This window comes from Bubalus kerabau, chromosome 4 (genome assembly GCF_029407905.1).
Source record: "Bubalus kerabau isolate K-KA32 ecotype Philippines breed swamp buffalo chromosome 4, PCC_UOA_SB_1v2, whole genome shotgun sequence".
Taxonomy (NCBI): domain Eukaryota; kingdom Metazoa; phylum Chordata; class Mammalia; order Artiodactyla; family Bovidae; genus Bubalus; species Bubalus kerabau.
Genome location: NC_073627.1, coordinates 104138930 through 104162725, shown reverse-complemented (window position 1 = coordinate 104162725; position 23796 = coordinate 104138930). Strand labels below are relative to the sequence as shown.

Below are 23796 nucleotides of genomic sequence, written 5' to 3'. Positions count from 1 at the left end.
CTTCCCTGTCTTCCAATCTGACCCTTCTTTATGATGTTTTCAAAGTCCCTTTCAGACCAAATTTTTCAGTAGCCATATTCTCAGCTAGTCTCTGACTAACTCTCGACAGGATAATTAGATTGACAGAAGTGACAGATTGATAAAATCTTGATAGCCGGCAGAATAATTGTACACAGGGAGGGAGGCTTTGCTTAGCACTCCTATGTATCACATTATATGTTGCTGATGAAATGTCCTATTTTCCTTCTGAAGATATATCATATTTTCCTTCCTTTTTTTCCCACCAAAAAATTTGGGAAAGGTCCAAAAGACATTAAAAAAACAACAAAAACAAAGGACTCTGCTTATCCCACTAGTTAGGTGGCACTTTATGAATTTTAATACTTCCTGCATTTTCAACTATAAAAGAAAATCATGCTTATGTTAGAAAACAAAGGTTAAAATAAAAGGTCTAACTATTCTTGATAGATTTCACATGTTTTTATGTAAACTCTAAATTTGGATGCACATAAAGTTAACAATCTCTTGGCACAGAGAGAGAAAAGGGAGGCTGGAGTGGCAAGGATAGCAAGAATGTGGGATAAAGGGTGTAAAATGGGGTTAGAGAGACAAGATGAGGCCAAAAGCTGAAAGCAGGGTCTTATAAACTATATTAAGCCATTAAAGTTCTTGTGTGTACCTGCTTTGTTTTGAGGAGGTAAAAAGTAATGGAACAGGGAAGAGGGCATGATCAAATCTGCGTTGGGAAAAGTTCATTCTACTTTTTAGACATGAATCTGAGCAAATTCTGGAGACAGTAAAGGACAGGGAAGCCAGGCATGCTGCAGTCTATCGGGTCGCAAAGAGTTGGATACAACTTACCTACTGAACAACAAAATCCTACCTTTAATGTGAAAAACAGAATACAATGAGGGTAAGCATGGACACAGTTTCACTAATTAAGAGAAGATTATAGTTGTCTAAGTGAGAGATTAAGGAACCGGATGGAGACAGAGAAGATAGAGGGAAGCAGATTAAAGAGAGATTTAGGAAATAAAACATCAATATTTGGGATTGAATTTTGATTAGTGTATAAGGGAAAGGAAGATGTCCTGTATGAATCTCAGATTTCTAACTTAAATAATCTAACAGATGGTGGTGCCATTCACAAAGATAGGGAGCACTACAGTGAGATCAAGTTCGAGGAGTAAGCATTAGGCTTTCATAATTAATTTTTGGTGTAATCATTTTGAAGAGATCTATGGCAAATATCTTTTGTTTGCCTCCAGATCTACTCTCTACTGTATAGTTTTATCTGTATCAGTAGGCAACCTCATCCGCTAGCTTTCCTTAGGTTTAGTCAAGAGAGTCCTGGCAAGATAGGAAAGTAGGGCAGAGTATTTATTCCCTTGGCCTCCTCTTTGTGAAGTTTCTGGTATTTGCCTAACCCGCATGTGCTATACAAACAATAACAGGGAAATAACTTGAGATGATGACTAGCTCTGTTTAATGTCCTGTTAAATTTTCATGAACAATATAAGCATAACTGTTAAGAACGTGTGTATTAAGTTCAAGCAAGTGGAATAAAACTTTTATAAATGGACTTAAAAGTTTTGTGGGGGGAGCTGTGTCCTTCAACAGAAGGTATCATCTCAGTAGTCTCTTCTTTATACTCCTCTCTGGGGTACCAGTAACTAATCCCCCTTGTTTACTAACAGCCTTATGTCTTTTTTTTTTTTTTTAAGACACATTTATTCAGAGTCATGATCAGACTATTACATTTAGCAATCAACAGCATGGGTGCAAAAAACAACAACAACAACAAACTACATTAAAACACTTTGTTGGAATGCTTGACACTTTCCACAGAACAGAAAGTAAAATTACCTGTTATACAATTAATCACAAGTACAGTCCTCGAGTTGCATTGTCTAAAACATGTCTTCTTTGTAGCAGCTAGGCCCTGCTACCACTGTGCCGGAGTCCAGCTCCAGCAGCCAGGCATCAGCTTGAAGGGATGAGCAGTGTCGGCGGGAAATGATATAGCCTCTGACTTGGGGTAAGGGACTACATGTTTATTTCAAGCATCAGGTTCTCTTTTATACTTTTTCAAAAGCATTAGGTCAGAGGTTTGACATTTTCAGTTCCCCCTCACCCAGATTATTGTCTCAGTTGCCCTTCAAACAGGGTTCCTGCTTCAGCGATTCTCTCACAATGGTGTTTACTTGTGATTACATTGTAACTCATGGTTATATCTGGGCTGAATACCACATTCCTCAGTTTATTTCTTATCTTTCTAAATCCTTGCCCCTAGTATCCTAAGCTCACTATCTCTTAAAAAGGTTTCTAACTATTCTTAATTATTCCTAAACCCTAAACTCAGCAAACTTCTTTTGCCATAAACATTTCCCTCACAAACAGGTCTCAGATAACAATCTTTCCCATGGCCTCAAACTGTGGCCTATGTGCAAGTCCTGGGACATTCTTTGCAAAAATCCTTGAACAAATGTCAATGGTTACTTTATAGATTATTTTCTGGGCACAACTGTAGAAGGCTTTATGCTTTCTCACGCTTCTCTCAAGAACAATAAGCACCTTAAAACATTCTTTCCAGCCAACTCAACGGAAGAAAGGAAGAAACAAGTCAGAATCACAAGAGCTAACTCCTTCATCCCAGGTTCGTGCCTGCGGAATGAGGAGAGGGAGATGGGACCATGCCTCCATTTTGTCAGTAATGCCTAACGCGGCTCCCGACACCACTGTGCTTGGCTGAGTTCACAAATCTGTTGTAAGCTGTAGTTTCCCTGTCACTTTTCTGGCTCTCCTCTGCTGATAAGTTGTGTTTCCTGCCAGTAATTAAAACATTCCATCACTGCCATAGCTACTGCTACTACTGGAACCACCAAAGTGACCTTGGTTTCATGGTTTGGTGAAGTACTGGCCTCTACTGCCATAGGGGACAGAACTTCTCCCCCAAAGTTTCCACCTTTTGTGGGCCCAAAATTTGAAGACTGATTGCTGCAACTGCCAAAATCATTGTAGCTTCCACCATCTCCAAAATTGCTTCCATCATTACCAAATCCATTATAGCCATTCTCACAGCCACGATATCCACCACCACAGCTGCCACCAAAGCCACCTCAACCACTAAAGCTTCTTCCACAACCAAAGTTGTTGTTCCCACCAAAACACCTCCACAACCACCACCGAAGTTGCCAGAACTACTTCAACCTCTTTGGATGAAGCACTAGCTACCTCTTACTTAGTTAGAGCTTTTCTTACTTCACAGTTGTGGCCATTCACAGTGTGGTATTTCTGAATGACAATCTTGTCTATGGAGTTATGGTCATCAAAGGTTACAAAAACAAAGCCTCTCTTCTTGCCACTGCTTCAGTCAGTCATGATTTCAATCACTTCAAATTTCCCATACTGTTCAAAATAATCTCTCAGGTGATGTTCTTCAGTGTCATTAAGGTCATCAATAAAAACTTTTTCTACAGTTAAGAGGGCACCGGGTATTTGAGAATCTTCTCTTGAAATGGCCCTCTTTGCTTCCACAATTCTTCCAACCACCTTGTGTGACCTCACACTCATGGCTGCATCCACCTCCTTCATAGGCATAGGTGACAAACCTGAAGCCTCTGGAGTGCTTGGTGTCTGGATCCCTCATTACCACACGGTTTTCCATTGCTCAGAATGGCTTCTCAGACTCTCCTTGGTTGTTTCAAAGCTCAGTCCTCTGAAGAGCTGCCAGAGCTGTTTGGGCTCTTTGGGAGACTCTGACTTAGACATGACAGCAGTGGAGTGGGGAGCCTTCTATGACGCTTATTGACAGCATCCATGGGCAGAAACCTCATGCGAAGAGTTGACTCATTGGAAAAGACTCTGATGCTGGGAGGGATTGGGGGCAAGAGGAGAAGGGGACGACAGAGGATGAGATGGCTGGATGGCATCATTGACTCGATGGACGTGAGTCTGAGTGAACTCCAGGAGTTGGTGATGGACAGGGAGGCCTTGCGTGCTGTGATTCATGGGGTTGCAAACAGTCGGACACGACTGAGCAATTGATCTGATCTGATCTGATCTGATGGGCAGAACGGAGTAACCTAACGAATGTATCTCAGCTTCATGTCTTTATGTTCAGCTATATTCCAACTTCTTTGGAAATAAACCCTCTTTGAATTATTCCATTTTGAATGTGCCACCTATTTCCTGAAGATGAGATACACTGATATCGTCACTGATAGATATTACATCCAGAGAATATATTAAGTATGCAATTAGGCTTCAAAAGAGAAGTTTGGGCAAGAGACATCTATCTATAAGTCTTCTATATATAGGTGGTATGGGAATGAATGAAATCACTTATGAAGAAAGTATAACATGAGAAAGAAGAGAATCTTGGATTAAAAACTAGAGCTGTGGCAACAGTTGGGCAGTTAAGAATCAGAAAGAACTACAATATTGAACAATGATGGCACTTAAGACTGAGGAGGAGTGTCTAGAGTTAAAAAGTTTAAATATTCATGTGTTCTTGGGAAGGAAAATAGGTATATTACATTTACTCTTTAAATATACATAAGACACTTTATTGTCATAATTAATTATATAAAACTAATACGATGGTAACTACTTTATCAATATAACTTCCTTACAACAACTTTAAGAACATATTACTGTAGTTTTTAGTGTAGCAACACTCTTTAAAGCACTAAAGAACTTGCCATGACCATAAGATTAAAGGCAGAATGAACACAGAATTGAATGAAAAAGAATGAAGTACCTAGAAGGTGAAAGACCAAACAAAGCTGGACGCATCATGCTCCCTGACTTCAAGTGATGTTACAAAGCTATAGCAATCAAGACAGTTGGTTACTGGCATAAAGACAGACTCACAGATCAATGGAAAAGAACAGACAGCCCAGAAATAAACCCATGTATATATATGTATCAACTACTTTATGACAAAGGAGACAGAATATACAGTGTGGAAATTACAACCCCTTCAATAAATGGTGTTGGGGAAACTGGACAGCTACATGTAAAAGGATGAAATTTGACCACTATATTACAACATACACCAAAATGAACTCAAATGGATTAAAGACTTGAATGTAAGATCTTATAGTATAGAACTCCTGGAAGAAAAAGAGTCAGTAAGCTCCTTGGCATAGGTCTTGGTAAAGATTTTTGGATCTGACAACAAAAGCAAAAGCAAGAAAAGAAAAAAGGAACTAAGTGTGACTACATCATACTAAAAAGCTCTCTACAGCAAAGGAAGCCATCAACAAAATGAAAAGGCAAGCTATTAATGGGAGAAAATATCTGCAAATCATGTATCTGGTAAGAGGCTAAAATCCAAAATATATAAAAAAATTTATACAATCCAATAGTAGAAAACAATTTGATTAAAAAAAGGACAGATCTGAATGTACATTTTTCCAAAGACACAGAGGGTCTACAGATACATGAGAAAATGCTCAACATCACTAATCATCAGGGAAATGCAAATGAAAGCCACAATGAGATATCATCTCATACCTGTCAGAATGACCATAATCAAAAACACAGAAAATAACAAATCATTGGTTAGGATGTGGATACAAGGGAACCTTTGAGTACTGCTGATGGTAATATAAACTGGTGCAACCACTATGAAAAACAGTATGGAAGTTCCCCCAAAAATTAAAAATAAAACTACAATATAATCCAGCAATTCCACCTCTGAGCATTTATCTGAAGAAAATGAAAACATTAACTTAAAAGATATATGTATCCCCATATTTACTGCAGCATTATACACAACAGCCGAGATATAAAAACAACTTAAATATCCATCAATGGATGAATGGATAAAGAAATTGTGGTATTCATACACAATGGAATACTATATAGCTACAAAACAGAAGGAAATATTACCACTTCTGACAGCATGGATGGATTTTGAGGACATTATGCTAAGTGAAAAAAAAGTCAGACAGTGAATGATAAAACTGTATGATCTCTCTTGTATGTAGAGTCTGAAAGAAAAAGAAAAAAGAGAGAACAGATTGGTGGTTGCCAGAGGAGAATGGGGAGAGTTAGGAAAATAGGTTGAGTGAGTCAAACATAAAGAAGAAAAATAAAATTAAAAACAAAGTAGAATGGATACACACCCACAGATCTTTCTATCCATATCCTCATCCTTAAATAAGACAAGTACATGAATGTGTACTGTAGCATTCTATAATAATGCAACTCTAGAACTAATGCAAAATATGTATCTTATCAGGTAAATGAATAAACTGTAATACAGTCAAATAATGGAATATTATACACAAGCACTGGAAATAAAATACAATGAAATAATTCAACACAGCTAAATCTCAAGACATATAATGTTGACTGAAAACACAAGACTGCCATTTATATAAAGGTTCAGTCAGTTCAGTCGCTCAGTCGTGTCCAACTCTTTGCGACCCCATGAATCACAGCACGCCAGGCCTCCTTGTCCATCACCAACTCCCAGAGTTCACCCAGACTCACGTCCATCGAGTCAGTGATGCCATCCAGCCATCTCATCCTCTGTCGTCCCCTTCTCCTCCTGCCCCCAATCCCTCCCAGCAGCAAAGTCTTTTCCAATGAGTCAACTCTTCGCATACGGTGGCCAAAGTACTGGAGTTTCAGCTTTAGCATCATTCCTTCCAAAGAAATCCCAGGGCTGATCTCCTTCAGAACGGACTGGTTGGATCTCCTTGCAGTCCAAGGGACTCTCAAGAGCCTTCTCCAACACCACACTTCAAAAGAATCAATTCTTCGGCGCTCAGCCTTCTTCACAGTCCAACTCTCACATCCATACATGACCACAGGAAAAACCATAGCCTTGACTAGACGAACCTTTGTTGGCAAAGTAATGTCTCTGCTTTTCAATATGCTATCTAGGTTGGTCATAACTTTCCTTCCAAGGAGTAAGAGTCTTTTAATTTCATGGCTGCAGTCACCATCTGCAGTGATTTTGGAGCCACCCAAAATAAAGTCTGACACTGTTTCCACTATTTCCCCATCTATTTGCCATGAAGTGATGGGACCAGATGCCATGATCTTCGTTTTCTGAATGTTGAGCTTTAAGCCAACTTTTCCCTGTCCTCTTTCACTTTCATCAAGAGGCTTTTTAGTTCCTCTTCACTTTCTGCCATAAGGGTGGTGTCATCTGCATATCTGAGGTTATTGATATTTCTCCTGGCAATCTTGATTCCAGCTTGTGCTTCATCCAGCCCAGCGTTTCTCATGATGTACTCTGCATAGAAGTTAAATAAGCAGGGTGACAATATACAGCCTTGACATACTCCTTTTCCTATTTGGAACCAGTCTGTTGTTCCATGTCCAGTTTTAACTGTTGCTTCCTGACCTGCATACAGATTTCTCAAGAGGCAGGTCAGGTGGTCTGGTATTCCCATCTCTTTCAGAATTTTCCACAGTTTATTGTGATCCACACAGTCAAAGGCTTTGGCATGGTCAATAAATCAGAAATAGATGTTTTTCTGGAACTCTCTTGCTTTTTCCATGATCCAGCGGATGTTGGCAATTTGATCTCTGGTGCCTCTGCCTTTTCTAAAACCAGCTTGAACATCTGGAAGTTCACGGTTCACATATTGCTGAAGCCTGGCTTTGAGAATTTTGAGCATTACTTTACTAGCGTGTGAGATGAGTGCAATTGTGCGGTAGTTTGAGCATTCTTTGGCATTGCCTTTCTTTGGGATTGGAATGAAAACTGACCTTTTCCAGTCTTGTGGCCACTGCTGAGTTTTCCAGATTTGCTGGCATATTGAGTGCAACACTTTCACAGCATCATTATTTAGAATTTGAAAGAGCTCAACTGAAATTTCATCACCTCCACTAGCTTTGTTCATAGTGATGCGTTCTAAGGCCCACTTGACTTCACATTCCAGGATTTCTGGCTCTAGGTCAGTGATCATACCATCATGATTATCTGGGTCGTGAAGATCTTTTTTGTACAGTTCTTCTGTGTATTCTTGCCACTTCTTCTTGATATCTTCTGCTTCTGTTAGGTCCATACCATTTCTGTCCTTTATCGAGCCCATCTTTGCATGAAATGTTCCCTTGGTATCTCTAATTTTCTTGAAGAGATCTCTAGTCTTTCCCATTCTGTTGTTTTCCTCTATTTCTTTGCATTGATCTCTGAGGAAGGTTTTCGTATCTCTTCTTGCTATTCTTTGGAACTCTGCATTCAGATGTTTATAACTTTCCTTTTCTCCTTTGCTTTTTGCTTCTCTTCTTTTCACAGCTATTTGTAAGGCCTCCTCAGACAGCCATTTTGCTTTTTTGCATTTCTTTTCCATGGGGATGGTCTTGATCCCTGTCTCCTGTACAATGTCACGAACCTCATTCCATAGTTCATCAGGCACTCTATCTATTAGATCTAGGCCCTTAAATCTATTTCTCACTTCCACTGTATAATCATAAGGGATTTGATTTAGGTCATACCTGAATGGCCTAGTGGTTTTCCCTACTTTCTTCAATTTAAGTCTGAATTTGGCAATAAGGAGTTCATGATCTGAGCCACAGTCAGCTCCTGGTCTTGTTTTTGTTGACTGTATAGAGATTCTCTATAAAGGTTAAAGACATACAAAACAATGCTATATATTATCTATTAATATATACATAAAAAACGCTCAGAAATGACCTCCTTTTCCTGGTCATGATGCAGTAACTGAATCAATCTTACCCTCACTCTATAAACAATTACAAATTCAATAAAATGCATGAAACAAATGTTTTCAGACATTGAATATCAAACAGTACAAGACTGTGATCCCCAAGAAATGAAATAAATGAGGTGATCCCTACAATTGACTGACCTCTTAACTAAAAGCAATTAATTTCCAGACCATGAGCAGACAGCAGAGACAGCAGAAACCCAAACGGTCCAGTGGAGTTGAGTTGAGATGAAAATCAGCATTAGGGGAGTAAGGCACCTAGAAGTTGTGAGATAATTCTAAAAACAAGGAAGCTATGCAGAAAAGAGCTTCAGAAATCTATACAAGGGTACAAAGTAGGACAAGAATGACTAGAAAATTGTAAGATCAAGTTCATAGACACAATAGGGATAACAGAGGAAGTGCGGAGTTCTCAGTCATCACTTGGGGGCATTTGGTGGAGACTCCAGAGAAGTCAGGTCTTAGCATGTGCTTAGTCGCTCAGTCATGTCGAACTCTTTGCGACCCTATGGACTGTAGCCTTCCAGGCTCCTCTGTTCATGGGATTTTTCCAGAAATAATACTGGAATGGATTGCCATTTCCTCCTCCATGGGATCTTTCAGACCCAGGAACCAAACCTTTGTCTCCAGTGTCTCCTTAACAGAAGGAGGATTCTTTACTGCTGAGCCACTAGGAAAGCTCATTACATCTTAGTAGGAAATGGCAATCCACTCCAGCACTCTTGCCTGGAAAATCCCATGCACGGAGAAGCCTGATAGGCTACAGTCCATGGGGTCACAGAGAACTGGACACGACTGAGCGACTTCACTTTCACTTTCTTTCAATGTAACTTTGGAGAAGGCAATGGCACCCCACTCCAGTACTCTTGCTTGGAAAATCGCATGGACGAGGAGCCTGGTAGGCTGCAGTCCATGCGGTTGCTACGAGTCGGACGTGACTGAGTGACTTCACTTTCACACACTGGAGAAGGAAATGGCAACCCACTCCAGTGTTCTTGCCTGGAGAATCCCAGGGATGGGGGAGCCTGGTGGGCTGCCATCTATGGGGTAGCACAGAGTCTGACACGACTGAAGCGACTCAGCAGCAGTAGCAGCAGCAGCAGCAGCAGGGCTGAACTGGAATGAAGGTTATTCTAGACCCATCTTATAAGAGCTTAAAACCTGGAGTTGAAAGGATCATCAAACTGACCCACAAGGAACTTAACTCCCTGGAAGAACAAAGCTCAGTCCTCTTTTAAGAAGGTAAATACAAATCTAAATACTCAGCAAGGTAACATTCACAGCATACAATTTCTAATAAAAAATTTCTGGATATGTCAAGAAGCAGAAGAATGTTACTTACAACAAGGAGAAAATTGGTCAATTGGCTTAGCAAAGACAAAGATGATGGAGCTAGCAGAAAAGGACATTAAAAGGAACATAATAAGAAATGAAGATATTAAAAAAGCAAATGTAACTTCTGGAGCTGAAAAAATACAAACTCTGAAATAAAAAAGTTCCCTGGATTAGACACTACATTAAAAAAGATTAGCAAAACTTCCATGCAATCTCAATCAAAATTCCCTCAGGTGTTTTTTGTTTGGTAGGCTTTCCAGTATGATTCTAAAATTACACAGAAATGCAAAGATCCCAGTATAGCCTAAAAATTTTAGGGGGAAAAAAAACTAAACACAAAGTTGGAAAATTCACACTACCAAATTTCAAAGCTTATTATAAAGCCACAGTCATCAAGTCAACATAACTTAAGGATGGACTTATAGATGGTAAAGAACAGAAAGTCCAGAAAAACTCACAAATATATGTTCATCTGATTTTTAGCAAAGATGCAAAAGTAACTTATGAATGCTGAGTCACTTCAGTCGTGTCCGACTCTGTGCGATCCCATAGAAGGCAGCCCACCAGGCTCCCCCGTCCCTGGGATTCTCCAGGCAAGAACACTGGAGTGGGCTGCCAGTTCCTTCTCCAATGCATGAAAGTGAAAAGTGAAAGTGAAGTTGCTCAGTCGTGTCCGACTCTTAGCGACCCCATGGATTGCAGCCTACCAGGCTCCTCCGTCCATGGGATTTTCCAAGCAAGAGTACTGGAGTGGGGTGCCATTGCCTTCTCCAAACTTATGAATAATAAATAACAAAACTTAAAACAGTTTTAAAAACTGCTGAGTAGTGGGTACCAAGGCTTTTGATTTTATTCTTTGTTCCATGCTTAAAATATCCCTAGTTAAAAAAGAAAAGGTTAATGCTTTACCCAAAGAGCAAGCTTAATTCATATTAAATTATCATAGTTACTAGACATTTAAAGGAGGGTTTTCCCCCCATGTCTTAATTCACCCATGTTTACTTGATGTTACGCACAGGACACACACATACATATATAAAACTGGAGAAAAGAAAAGGATTCTCATATTTCCAGATTCTTACTAGCCATTCCTACTTATTTGCTTAAATGTTTCCCTCATCACTTCAAACAACTCATTAAAGACTGCAGTTCACAGATCTGTCTCCACACCACTGACTCAAGTTCTTTTATTTTCTTTGATGATTCCATCATTTTTAGGTCACAGGGACAGCATACTTCTCAGGAGTACAAACTCTATAACCATAATGCTCTGGTTCAAATCTTAAATTTACCATTCAAAAACTGCCTGACTTGGGGCAAGTTACTCGTCTATCTGCCTCAGGACAAATACTGAATACATATGAGGTACTTAGAGCTGCTGCTGCTGCTAAATCAATTCAGTCTGAACCTGGCAAATAGCCCTGCACAGTAAACGTTAACTATTCTTTTTTATTTTCTTATTGCTACTATTACAACTATCTCCAGACTCCTCTTTGTCTCTTCCTATGTTCCTCCTATATCAAGGACGGTACTAAGTCCTGCTGATTGTTTCGAGAACAATTTGACCTTCTTCCTATTTCTGGTCATCAGTAGTGGAGCACTAGACTCCTACAGCCTTCTTCCTATAAGCCTTCCTTTTCTTCAATTTCTCTCTACATTAATCTATTACATACTACTGTCAGATTAATCTTTAGCCCCTTCCATATAACCCCCTTTTCTATAGCAGGAGTAGTTTTATGAGGCTCTATACAAGGAAAAGAAGTGGGTTTTATTTAGTTTTTGTGTTTTTTTTTTGAGAACACTGTGGGTTCTCAACTAACCACTATTATTAAAAAGTATGGTGGACAGAAAGCCTCAGGTTGTATTTTAATCCTACAAAGCAAGCTAAATTTATTATTACAAGAGGAGTAACAATATATTATAAATTGACTTTGACTAGCATTAGTAGTTCTCTATTATATCAGCAATTGCTAATACAGTTTGGGATATGATTTAATATAAAAATTATCAGTCTTTTCTGAGTAATCACTTACCTCTCTGGGCCCTACTCTCTTGCTATTTAAAAAAACCTTATAGATAGGTCATCAATCTCTGTACTCCCTGACCCTAAAAGTTAATACTAATTGAGCACAACATTCTTTCCTGATGAGTCCAGAGTAAGCATAGTTATCCAGGAAATTAATACCAGTGAAGGAACTGGCATAAGTGAACTTCTATGTCATTTTGAACTACATTATTTCCAGAGGTTCTCCTAATTTTAAATGTTAAAGGTCTGTGCTTCTATTCTAAAATTCTACAAATCTATTCAAAATTCTTCTCATTTAAAATTTATAATTCAATTGAGACTACTTCCAGAAGTATAGAAAGCAACCTGAAATCTTTCATAAAAATTATTTTTGTATAGTTTTTAAATAATTGGGTTTAAAACTGTACTTTGAAACAAATTCCATTTTGATATTTCAGTATTAACTCATATTTAGGTGAGAATGCATTTTGGAAACACTACTAAAATGGGCCCAGAAATTTGATATGGGCACACAAAAGTTACACAGCTACTCTCTGAAATGTAGTTCTTAAAAATTTAAACAACATGAAACTTAACTGTTTTTGTGTGTGTTTTTTTTTAACATTTACCTTTTTTCTTCTTTTGCTCTCAGCTGTTCTTCCTGTCTCAAAACTTGAACCATTACAGATTCAAAAACTCCACTTGTCAAGCCTGCCAAACTTCGTGGTGTTGACCGACGCCTTGTTGAAGTACATGCAGTTCCCTTCTCATCCTCCAATCCATAATAGCCTCTAGATGTAACTGCTATCGTTGTCTTTTCTCTCAAGTGCCTTGGAGAAGAATAAGTCATTCACAGGTCAAATCTTCTGGGTAAGCAATAAACCCCATCAACCAGCATCTTAAGAAGAATCCTTTTTGCTAACTACATAAAACTTAGTTAAACCGTGTTTAGCTATGTTTCAGATTTTTATCCTTGCTACATAATTTCTAATTTTCCTTACTCATGTCATAAAATCAGTCTAAGTGATAGTGTCTTCCCTACATTAAAAAATATAAAATTGAAGCACTAAATTAAGAATTAAAGATCTCTTTAATGAAAAAAATTTGTAAAATTAAATGTAGCACATCTTTACATCTCTTTATAGATTTCATACTACTTATCATTGGTATGGGAAAGTATATAATAATAAAAAAACATTTTGGGAGAGAAAATTTATGATACATAAACATGTTGAAGTAATTATAAACAAATGAAGCATTATAATATATAAATATTAAGTGGTAAGCATTATGATATATAATTGTAAATTTAGAAACTTTCTGACTAAACTATATAAAGAACTTAATCTAGAGTTCTTCTTCAACATCACCATAAATATCTCCCTTACCCTATATTTAGTAATACAATATTAACCTAACGCTTAAAGATAATGATGAAAAAGTTTCTCAGCAATTTGATTAATTACCCATAATTGAATAAAAACTATTTACACTAAAGAAACATTAATCTTATGAATTTTTAAGCCTAGACCAAAAACTGACTTCTGAATTTATGAGTTAATTGTGAAAAGCATTAGGGAAAATAACTGCTGTTGTACCTTTGCAAAACATGCCAGAGCCTCTGAAAGCTTTGTACAGGTTGTTTCTACAATGGTAAAATCAAATCAATCTTAAAACCAAGCATTCATTATGCTGGAAAGGAATGTCTATCAATTAGAATAGAAGTTGACCCTGTAGTTGTATTTCCCTACTGTCCTACAGGCACAGCTTTCTTTAATACAAAATAAGCTAAAGGATCACCAAAACAAGATTTTATGTCATGAAATAAACTCCTGTACATCTTGAACTATATTCACAGTGGTTTATTACTCTAAGTTAGAATAACTTTTGTCTTACTCTCAGGCCATCTAGGGCCCATGAACAGCTGTCTGCAAAAGTCTACTGTGGCACTGTTACGTGTTTTGTTTACTATCAGGAGATAACATTCTAATTAATTCAGCTTTTGGCAGGGCATAAACTTTTAAACTGGTTTTCCAGTGTTGCTAAAGAACTTGAGCTAATCTATCCATACCATTTCAGGCTGTGATCTTTTAAGCACAACAGCATACATCTGTATAATAGTTAATTGGGCTGGGAGTAAGGAATGTGGGCCCAAGGAAAATAAACTGGCAATAACAGATACTGATCTGGGTTCATTTTAGTAGAGCGTTCACACTGACAGACTGACTAGTTCTATAATTTTATTTATCTCCTTATCAATACTAATGGAAAAGGACATTCATGGACAATATTACACTAAAACATGAAGACATGTCAGAAGTCACAGGGCATGGAGCACGGGGGAGAAGAGTTAAGGGAAACATTAAGTCATATGCTTAAACTGTCATGTAAACAAGTCAGAAACTAAATTTTACCCTTTAACTTCAGTCATTTAAGTAGAGACGATGAAGTTTCAAACTACTTTTTTAAACATTATTTTCTAAGAACAAAGAGAAATTAATATCCTTTATACTCATCAGAAATAAGAATTTATAAGCTTTGATATTTATCATTCATAATTCAAATACAAAGAAAACTGTTTGTCTTGTATCAATACGTAAAGATAAAAGGGTCTAAGGAAAAAATTCTTATCCAACGTGAGTGGGTATGTAAAACTGTCACAGCCTTCTCGGAGGTCACTTCGGTAATAATTATTAAGATTTAATGCGCACATATCCTTTGACCAATCATGCTTCTAGGAATTTGGCCTACAGACATATATCCACTACTGTGAGCAATAATACACACACAAAATATTGTTTGTTATTCAAAAAGAACAACGTGGAAACAAACGTCTTTCAGTAAGAGATCAAATAAAGTCACGTACATCACACCAGAGAAGGAAATGGCAACCCACTCCAGTATTCTTGCCTGGAAAATTTCATGGACAGAGGAGCCTGGTAGACTACAGTCCATGGGGTCACAAAAAGTCGCACATGACTGAGCACACACATCACACCACACAATATCATCATCTATTAAAAGCAATAGGTAAATCTGTATGTACTGACTATAAAAGATGTCCTTACTACATTGCTGAATGTAAAAAAGCAGTTTCTGGACAAAACATTTTTTTAACCCAAAGGAATTATATACAAGTATATGCATATGTAAACATACATATGGCATCTAGTAGTATGTGTTTGTGTACATGTTCAAACTCTTACGTAGATTATTGCAGTCTCTTTGTGACAATCTCCTGGCTTCTACTCAGATTTCTCTACAGTCTATCCCTTAGGCAACAAACCAAGTAATCCTTTTAAAAAGGTAATTAGATTAAGTTAATGCCCTGCTCTGTCTCCTCTAAAGCCTTCCAGTTATACTTAAAATACAACACTAAATTTCGATGACCTATGAGAGCTAGTATGATACGGTTCTCATTTACCTCTGCAGACACTATCTTCTATGACTCTGCCTTTAGCTTTCTGTGTTCTGGTCACAAATGTCTCCTTATGATTCTCAGTCACACCAACATTTGCTTTGCACTGGATCTCTCTCCTGTAAGGCACTTTCCCCCTAGATATTTGTATGGCTAGGCATTATCACTTCATTCAAATCTCTATTAAAATGTTACCATATCTTAGAGGGCTTTCTTGACCACCACAACCAGCAACAGATTCCCTGTCATTCTCTATTCCCTTACTCCAGTTTCTTTTTCTTCATGCTACTCATCATATACTACATGATATAATTATCTATTTACTTGGTAATTATTCATCTTCTTACCAGAATGAAAGCTCCAGGAGGATAAGGACTTTGTTTTGTTAATGGCCATTACCTTCAGAGCCTCAAATACTTTATATACATGGCATTTGAAAGGATACAAGCCAAACTATATTTTATTTTAAATTTACACACATAAAGTTGAAAAATTCCAGTCATCTATTCTGTTGTTCACAGTAAAAGAATCTTGATCAAACATCTCATACTAACTAGTAGTTTTCATTTTCATTCATCAGAGAATAAAAGGCAATAAAATAAGATGAAAATAAGTCTCACTTCCAAATAAGAACTGTCAGATAATTAATCAACCTTCAAGTTACACAAAAAATAACTCTCCTTTTCTAAAATTGAAGCTTTTTCCTTCCTACTAGAAAAATTATTCTATGAAATCAGTCTGGCAGTAGTTTGAAAATAACAGATTGCTAACTGTAAATAAAAGCTAAGCAACAATTATAGTTGATTCATTGACTTTTATAGTTATCCTTTTTTTCCCACTCACAAAGCGTGAAAGGTCTTTTCTGAGGTGTTGATACATTCCAAATATCAGAATTCAGAGGTGCAATTTTGTTTAAAATGACTAAAATATATATTAAGATGGAAATGGGCTGACATTAAGTTTTACTTAATGTTAACATATGGACTAACACTGACCCTCTACTAAATACAGATATTTGGAAAGGTTTCCACTATTACATGACTTTATGTTACTAAAACAATGTAAAAGTGACACCTATAAAATTTTTATCTGTATACTTAAAAGTTGGAAACAGAATCATCTAATCTGCTTAAAAATATTCTAAATGAAGAGTTTCAACTTCTTTTAAACCCATTTACTTAAAAAATTTTAAATGCAATACAGCCCTCAGGGTCTTGACAAGGAAGAGAGAATACTCAAAAGGAGGTGATGTTTAACGAAGAATCTATTTACAAATGTGCAACTAAGCTTCAGGGAAACTAGGAAGGGATGGAGAAGCACTCATGGACCAGCCATAGAGCATTTTATCACTCTAGACTCAATAGGGAGGGGAGGGAGTAGTTATTGGAACCAAGAAGCTGCCATTGTAGGAGAGTGCTACACATGATGATGTACAGCTACTGACAACCTGCAACACAGCAAAAAAGAAGCTGCTAGATAAATATTTCTGTCTCTCTGTCAGTGCCTCCAATTCACTGAATCCAATCAGAAGCCAGAGAACAAGGCCGACAAATTGAAGGAGTCCTTAGAGATCAGCCTCCCAGGACACAAAGCATAGTGAACAAGGGTAGAGACTAGATTTGAAGGGGGCTAATGTATGCAGGTTAGGAAGCAACAGTTAGAACTGGACATGGAACAACAGACTGGTTCCAAATAGGAAAAGGAGTACGTCAAGGCTGTATATTGTCACTCTGCTTATTTAACTTATATGCAAAGTACATTATGAGAAACGCTGGGCTGGATGAAGCACAAGCTGGAATCAAGATTGCCGGAAGAAATATCAATAACCTCAGATATGCAGATAACACCACCCTTACAGCAGAGAGTGAAGAAGAACTAAAGAAGAAAGTAAAAAGAGGAGAGTGAAAAAGTTGGCTTAAAGCTCAACATTCAGAAAACGAAGATCATGGCATCTGGCCCCATCACTTCATGGCAAATAGATGGAGAAACAGTGGAAACAGTGTTAGACTTTATTTTTCTGGGCTCCAAAATCACTGCAGATGGTGACTGCAGCCAGGAAATTAAAAGACGCTTACTCCTTGGAAGGAAAGTTATGACCAACCTAGACGGTATATTAAAAAGCAGAGACATTACTTTGTCAACAAAGGTCCGTCTAGTCAAGGCTATGGTTTTTCCAGAGGTCATGTATGGATGTGAGAGTTGGACTATAAAGAAAGCTGAGTGCCGAAGAATTGATGCTTTTGAACTGTGGTGTTGGAGAAGACTCTTGAAAGTCCCTTGGACTGCAAGGAGATCAGTCCTGGGTGTTCATTGGTAGGACTGACGTTGAAGCTGAAACTCCAATACTTTGGCCACCTGGTGCAAAGAGCTGACTCATTTGAAAAGACTCTGATGCTGGGAAAGATTGAGGGCAGGAGGAGAAGGGGACGACAGAGAATGAGATGGTTGGATGGCATCACCGACTCAATGGACATGGGTTTGGGTAAACTCCGCGAGTTGGTGATGGACAGGGAGGCCTGGTGTGCTCCAGTTCATGGGGTCGCAAACAGTCGGACACAACTGAGTGACTGAACTGAACTGAACTGAACTGAACGAAGACTATCCAGCACATCAGTTTAGTACTGGTTTTCAAGAGCAACTGACTGATATTAGGGAAGGCAGAACTTTTTTTGGTGGATTTGAACAAAACCTTTTGCCTGTCTGATAGATAAGCATCATTATGCAGTTAGCCCAGCCTGTCATGAAGTTTTTCCATCTGTATTTGTGTATCTTTATGAACTCTGAAATGAGCTTCCTTGATAGCTCAGTTGGTAAAGAATCTGCCTGCAATGTGGGAGACCCTGGTTTGATTCCTGGGTCTAGAAGATCCCCTGAAGAAGGGATAGGCTACCCACTCCAAACTACAACAGTCTTTGAAATCAAGTACCAAAAGAAACCCAACTTAAAACAAACCTTTCAAATAGTTCTAGAGTCAAGGATTAAAACAAGATTTTTTAAAACTAATGAAATATCAAAACATCCTACCCAAAATAACCTCATATTGGTATTTTTTAAAAAAATAAAATATGCTTAATCTCTTATTTCAATTATCTAGTTTAATGTGTTATATATAATGTTTTACAATATATACAGCACAACTGTACAGTCGAATCCATATATAATTTATAAATAAATATGCATACAATTGGGATACATATTGGAAACTTGGAAACTTTTTCTGCTTGAGGACCCAGACCATAAAAATTTGGAGACCACTTCTCTCATTGCAGGTATATATCTGATATCCCAGTTTTCAGAACAAAGAAATCTTCATCCACACACACACACATTTCTCACAGACTGTTAAATCTGTTTCCTAATTGATCTTCTTTACTTTCTATTCTCCGTTGTTCTTCTATTCTCAGTTGTTACTCTTATTCCCTGTGCATTTTTAACTCCTCTTTATCCAACCTTCCAGTTCCTTGTTTGAGTTCTTCATTTGCTCTATTTACTCTAACATAGTTCAGCCTCATGTAGATAACTAGTTGGAATCCACTGATCCATCATATATGACTAAACCTCTCTTTTTCATGTTTTTGTTTTGGCCACACACTGCAGCATGCGAGATCGTAGCTCCCCAGTGATAGAACCTGTACCCCTTGCAGTGGAAGTGCACAGTCTTAACTACTGGACTGCCAAAGAAGTCCCATGACTCACCTCTTCTTTTATCTCATCTCCCTTGACCAATGTATCTTTCTGTCTCAGGCACCCTATCTCTCTCTTGCATCTCAGCTGAAAGGTCCTTCACTCCTATACCTTCACTACTAAGGACTGCTGCTGCTGCTGCTGCTAAGTCGCTTCAGTGGTGTCCAACTCTGTGCGACCCCATAGACGGCAGCCCACTAGGCTCCTCTGTCCCTGGGATTCTCCAGGCCAGCAAACTGGAGTGGGTTGCCATTTCCTTCTCCTTCTAAGGACGGTAGAAAAAAAAAAAAAATCACCACTTTGTAGTCTACTGTCTAACTGTAACCTAAACTGGACTCACCTAAGATGACTTCTTTGAAGGAAGTCAACTCCCTCTTTGGTTCTCCATAACACCAACTTCAAATGTCACCATTATTCAAAAGCTTCACCTCACTATCCATTATCACATAGTAGCTGACTTTGCTTACTACTTATTCCACAGAGAAAATGGTAGTTTTAAAGAAAGAGTTCCATTAACTTTCAGTTTCTCAAAAAATAAAATTATCTGAATCCAAACAAAATTTATCTGAATTTTAAGTTGTAGTGAAAAAAGTGCTTACCAAAAACTAATCCAGCAGTAGGTTTTCAGAATTTGTATTTCGTTAATTATTTCCTGCATTTTCAGCCTGTCCCTGCTAGTTGCCTTTAGCATATAAACATGTCCAAGTTTTTTTTTAATACAAACCATTCCCCTCAAGAAGTACCACATCTAAACTCTTGGTCCATTTCACTTTTCACATTTCAAACTATCATTTGCCTACACCTACTCCACTGAAATTCCTCTTCCCAAATGACCTCCTCCTTATGTAATTCAAATGATAATTTTTCATTTCTTATTCACTCAACTTCTCTATACCATCCAATACTCTTCTGTCGACTTTAACCTGGACTTTGCAGAAAAAATAGTTTTAGATAGATAGGCAAGAGTGGAGAAGCAATACTAATTAACAAGAAAAATATTCATTCATAGTATTCAAATTCATTCATTCAAAATATTTACTGAGCAACAGGGATTCAGCAAGGACATGCTGACAGTTTGCATATAATCAGGTTGAAACAATGGTGACACCACAGCGGGGAAAAAAGTGAGAGTTGAAAAGAAAAACAGGAAATCTGGGAAGACCTGGGTTAGAAACACATTTAGTTTTTAACATTTTCACATAACACTTATACAACCAGCTGTGAAAGTTCTATGGACAGAAATAGGAAACTAAAACAAAAGGAAAGGCTGAAGATATAGATGTGGAAGTCTTAGCAATAAAGTCATAAAAAACAATCTCTCCACAGAGGAACAAATATAGGGAGACATGATATAGAAGCATAACATTAGGGATCAAACATAATTATAAAGAAAAACATAGCAAAAGAAGAGGAAGATTCAAAAGATAAGTTATTCTTAAGACAAGAAATAGCACAATAACCAAGAAAGAGAAAAATTTTAATATCAAGTGATCTAAACTACTTAATCCTCCAGGCAGATGGAGAAAGTACTAAGTAAAAGCCAAGGATTAAGCAAGAAGACATTCATTAGTAAAATTCAAGAGGGCAACTTCAATAAGGGAATAATTAGAAATAACTTTGTAAGTTATAAAATATCTGAGAATTTTTGCTCATACCTGAAGTGGGCATCAAAAAAATTGACAATAACACCCCTCCCCCAAAGAAGCACCAAAGACCACTACTGAAAACTAATCATTTTGCTTAGAATAAATTTCCGTTTCTTGATTTTGCCTTTCTAATTTAAGGAAGGCACAAAGGTAAATGCCAAGTTTTTATTTACATAGGAAGGATACTGAGAAGTGCCTTACCAACCTTGATAGCTCTGATATGCATTTTCCATAAGTTAAGGCTGCCCTGTTGAACATTTTACTAACTTTACAGCTATTCCTTATCACACAGAAGCGGTCAGGAGTTCTCAGTACAGGTAGAACAGAGGGCTCCCTAGGTCACTATCTTTCAGAGACTGGTTATGTCATTTTCCCTAGAAAACACTAAATCTGTGACAAGTCTGCAAAGTGGGCAGATAGATACTTTGGCTTCCTTTTCTTGGCTAACTCCTCTAAATATCTGCCAAGTATTGATGAGGATTTAAAGTGGGATACTGTAAATTCAGAATACTTTCAGATGAGACAAAGACACAAAGAAGAAAGCTGGGAAAGCTAGGATGAGTCTTGCCTCTACCTACCTGAAATAACAGATCATAAAAAAGGGATGTAGGGCCCTGACAAGAGCTGAAGACTTAAATGAAATTAGGAAGATGTAGAAAGTGGATATCATGGTGTTTATAGAAAATAAGTAATGCTACCAACTTCTCTATTGTTCATTTCAAGAATGGGAAGAATATCATTCTTACTCCCCACAAACTAGTAATTCCTATTGTTCTCTCATATACTTTTAATGCAAAAATGAGCATTTCCCCTCCTTTATGGAGATATAACTGACATAAACCACTGTGTAAGTTTAAGGTGTATGATATATTGATTTGATACACATATATTTTGCAAAATGATTACCAGAGGGTTAGCTAACACCTCCACTGGGTCACATAACTAAAGACAAATATTTAAATCTTTCATTTCTGAATTTTATTTTTCTTCTGATTTAAAAAATCTTCAGTTGTTTTACCCTGCCCTCTGGGTTTTGCAAGGTTTAGCGTGTGCTACAGGACTCTATCTGGCTGTATTGTCTCTCATTTACTCCATAAACATTTATTGAGCACTACTGGGTCCCAGGCTGTGCTTTGGGAGCTGGGGATTCAAAAGACAATGGTCTTTGTCTTCCAGGTACTTAACTGCTCTCTTGCATTTTTCCATTCAGATACGCTGCTTGGTATTGCACCTCTGCACCAGTTTCTCTGTTCTTTCTTCCCCTCAACATCTGGTAAGCTTGTTTCTTCAAAACCCAAGCCAAATCTCTCCCTCCTTGTAGACTTCTCTATCTTTGACAATAATCATTCAACTCCATCTCACTGTGGTTCTGGTCTTTTTTACTGATGGCTATTCTGCAAATAGTTATGATTTTGGTGTGCTTGTGAGATGAGGTGAGCTTGGGGTCTTTCTATTCTGTCATCTTAGCTAATCTCTCCATCTCTCACTTATTTCTTCTGCCAAGTGACCAAAAAATGAGTGGTTCAAATGCTGATTCCACAATACTATAAACAAATATAAAAAGTACCTTATGTAAAATTAAGAATATAAAAATTTCATTTCTGGAAAAACTAAGAAAAAATCATTTGACAGAGGACTCATCTGATTAGATATTAAAATGGATTTTAAAAGTCACAGTAATAAAGAATTTTAATGCCAGAAGATGAAGAGTTAAAACATACCAACAGTATAGTGAAAAGAGTTCAAAAGTAGATTCAAATATTTAAATATATTAATATTACAAAATGGTATATCAAAGCAATGGAAAAAAATAATGCTGTGACAAATAGCTGGATGTGAGATAAAAAATAAAGCTCAACTTCAACCTCAATGCTTGATCAGACTCATTTATTTATTTCTTTTTTCAATACTAAGTTCTCACAAATACTGAGTTAGGTGCTGGCATCAACACTTACAGGCAAAATTCCTCCTTGCTAAGCTTACATGCTAGTAAGAAGATACACAAAAAGTGAGTAAACAAATACATACACATAAGTCCTAACTATAAGATAGTGTAAGTTCTGTGAAAGACAGTCAAGAATGATTTTTCCAAGGAAATGACAGGAGCCACCAGCCATGATCAAAACAAACAAACAAAAAAGCAAACCAAAAAACCGAAGAAAACTTTGGGGATAAGAATGTTCTAGGTAAAAGAAAGAGCAAGTTTTATAAAGGTGAGGTGAGGTGAGAAATGGCTTGGCAGATATATAAAGAATAGTAAGCCAAACTCCTCACTATAGCCTCAGTGCCAATGAAGAACCTGATGCAAGGTACTGACTTCTCAATGCACATTTTTTTTTTTTTTGTAGGTCTACCCTGGCTGCTGAGTAGAAAATGGACTCTAAGAGAAAAAAGCAGAAGCAGGAAAAACAAATCAGCAAACTATAGCAGTATTCCAGTCAAGAAATAATAGTTTGTACTTAAGGGGAGACAGTGAAGAGAAATGGGCAAGATTTAAAATATACTTCAGAGGAAGAAAACTCAGAAATTGTTGATATACTTAAAATGAGAAATAAGTGAATAGGAAGAATCAATGAAAGGAGCTAGTTTTTTGGTCAGAGCAACTTCGCAGACAGACAGTGGAATCATTTGCTCAGAAGGCAAGAATAGGCTTAGAAGAAAAAAACAAACCTAAAGCTAAGTGTATTTTTTTTTTTTAATTTCAATACTTTATTTATTTGGCTGTGCCCAGTCTCAGCTGTGGCACTCGGGATCTTTGATCTTCACTATGGCATTCAGGATCCTTTTTACTTTCTGCATGCAGGATCTAGTTCCCTGACCAGGCATTGAACCCAGACCCCCTGCACTGGGAGTACAGATTCTTAGCTATTGGATCACCAGAGAAGTTCCTAAAGTTCAGTTTTGAACATGCTAAAATTTGGAATGGCTAACTTTTATTCAACATAGTATTGGAAATCCTTATCACAGCAACCAGAAAATGAAAAGAAATCAAAATTGGAAAGGAAGAAGTAA

At 37.5% G+C, this 23796-nt stretch overlaps 2 protein-coding genes across 4 annotated transcripts in view; both read right to left on the bottom strand.

Annotated features, from left to right (window-relative positions):
* The window catches only part of BRD10 (bromodomain containing 10), a 115726-nt gene that overhangs the window by 65964 nt on the left and 25966 nt on the right, over positions 1–23796 (bottom strand). The window contains exon 2 of one of the 3 annotated variants that reach the window (XM_055578131.1): positions 12666–12866. The exons of the other annotated variants lie outside the window; for them this stretch is intronic. Coding sequence (XP_055434106.1) covers positions 12666–12866 — 201 coding nt within the window. The remainder of the gene's footprint in view (positions 1–12665; positions 12867–23796) is intronic. 3 annotated transcript variants of the gene reach the window in all.
* Positions 12734–23796, bottom strand: part of RANBP6 (RAN binding protein 6) — a 42597-nt gene continuing 31534 nt past the window's right edge. The window contains exon 3 of the transcript XR_008713545.1: positions 12734–12866. The gene's annotated coding sequence lies outside the window, so the exon portion shown is untranslated. The remainder of the gene's footprint in view (positions 12867–23796) is intronic.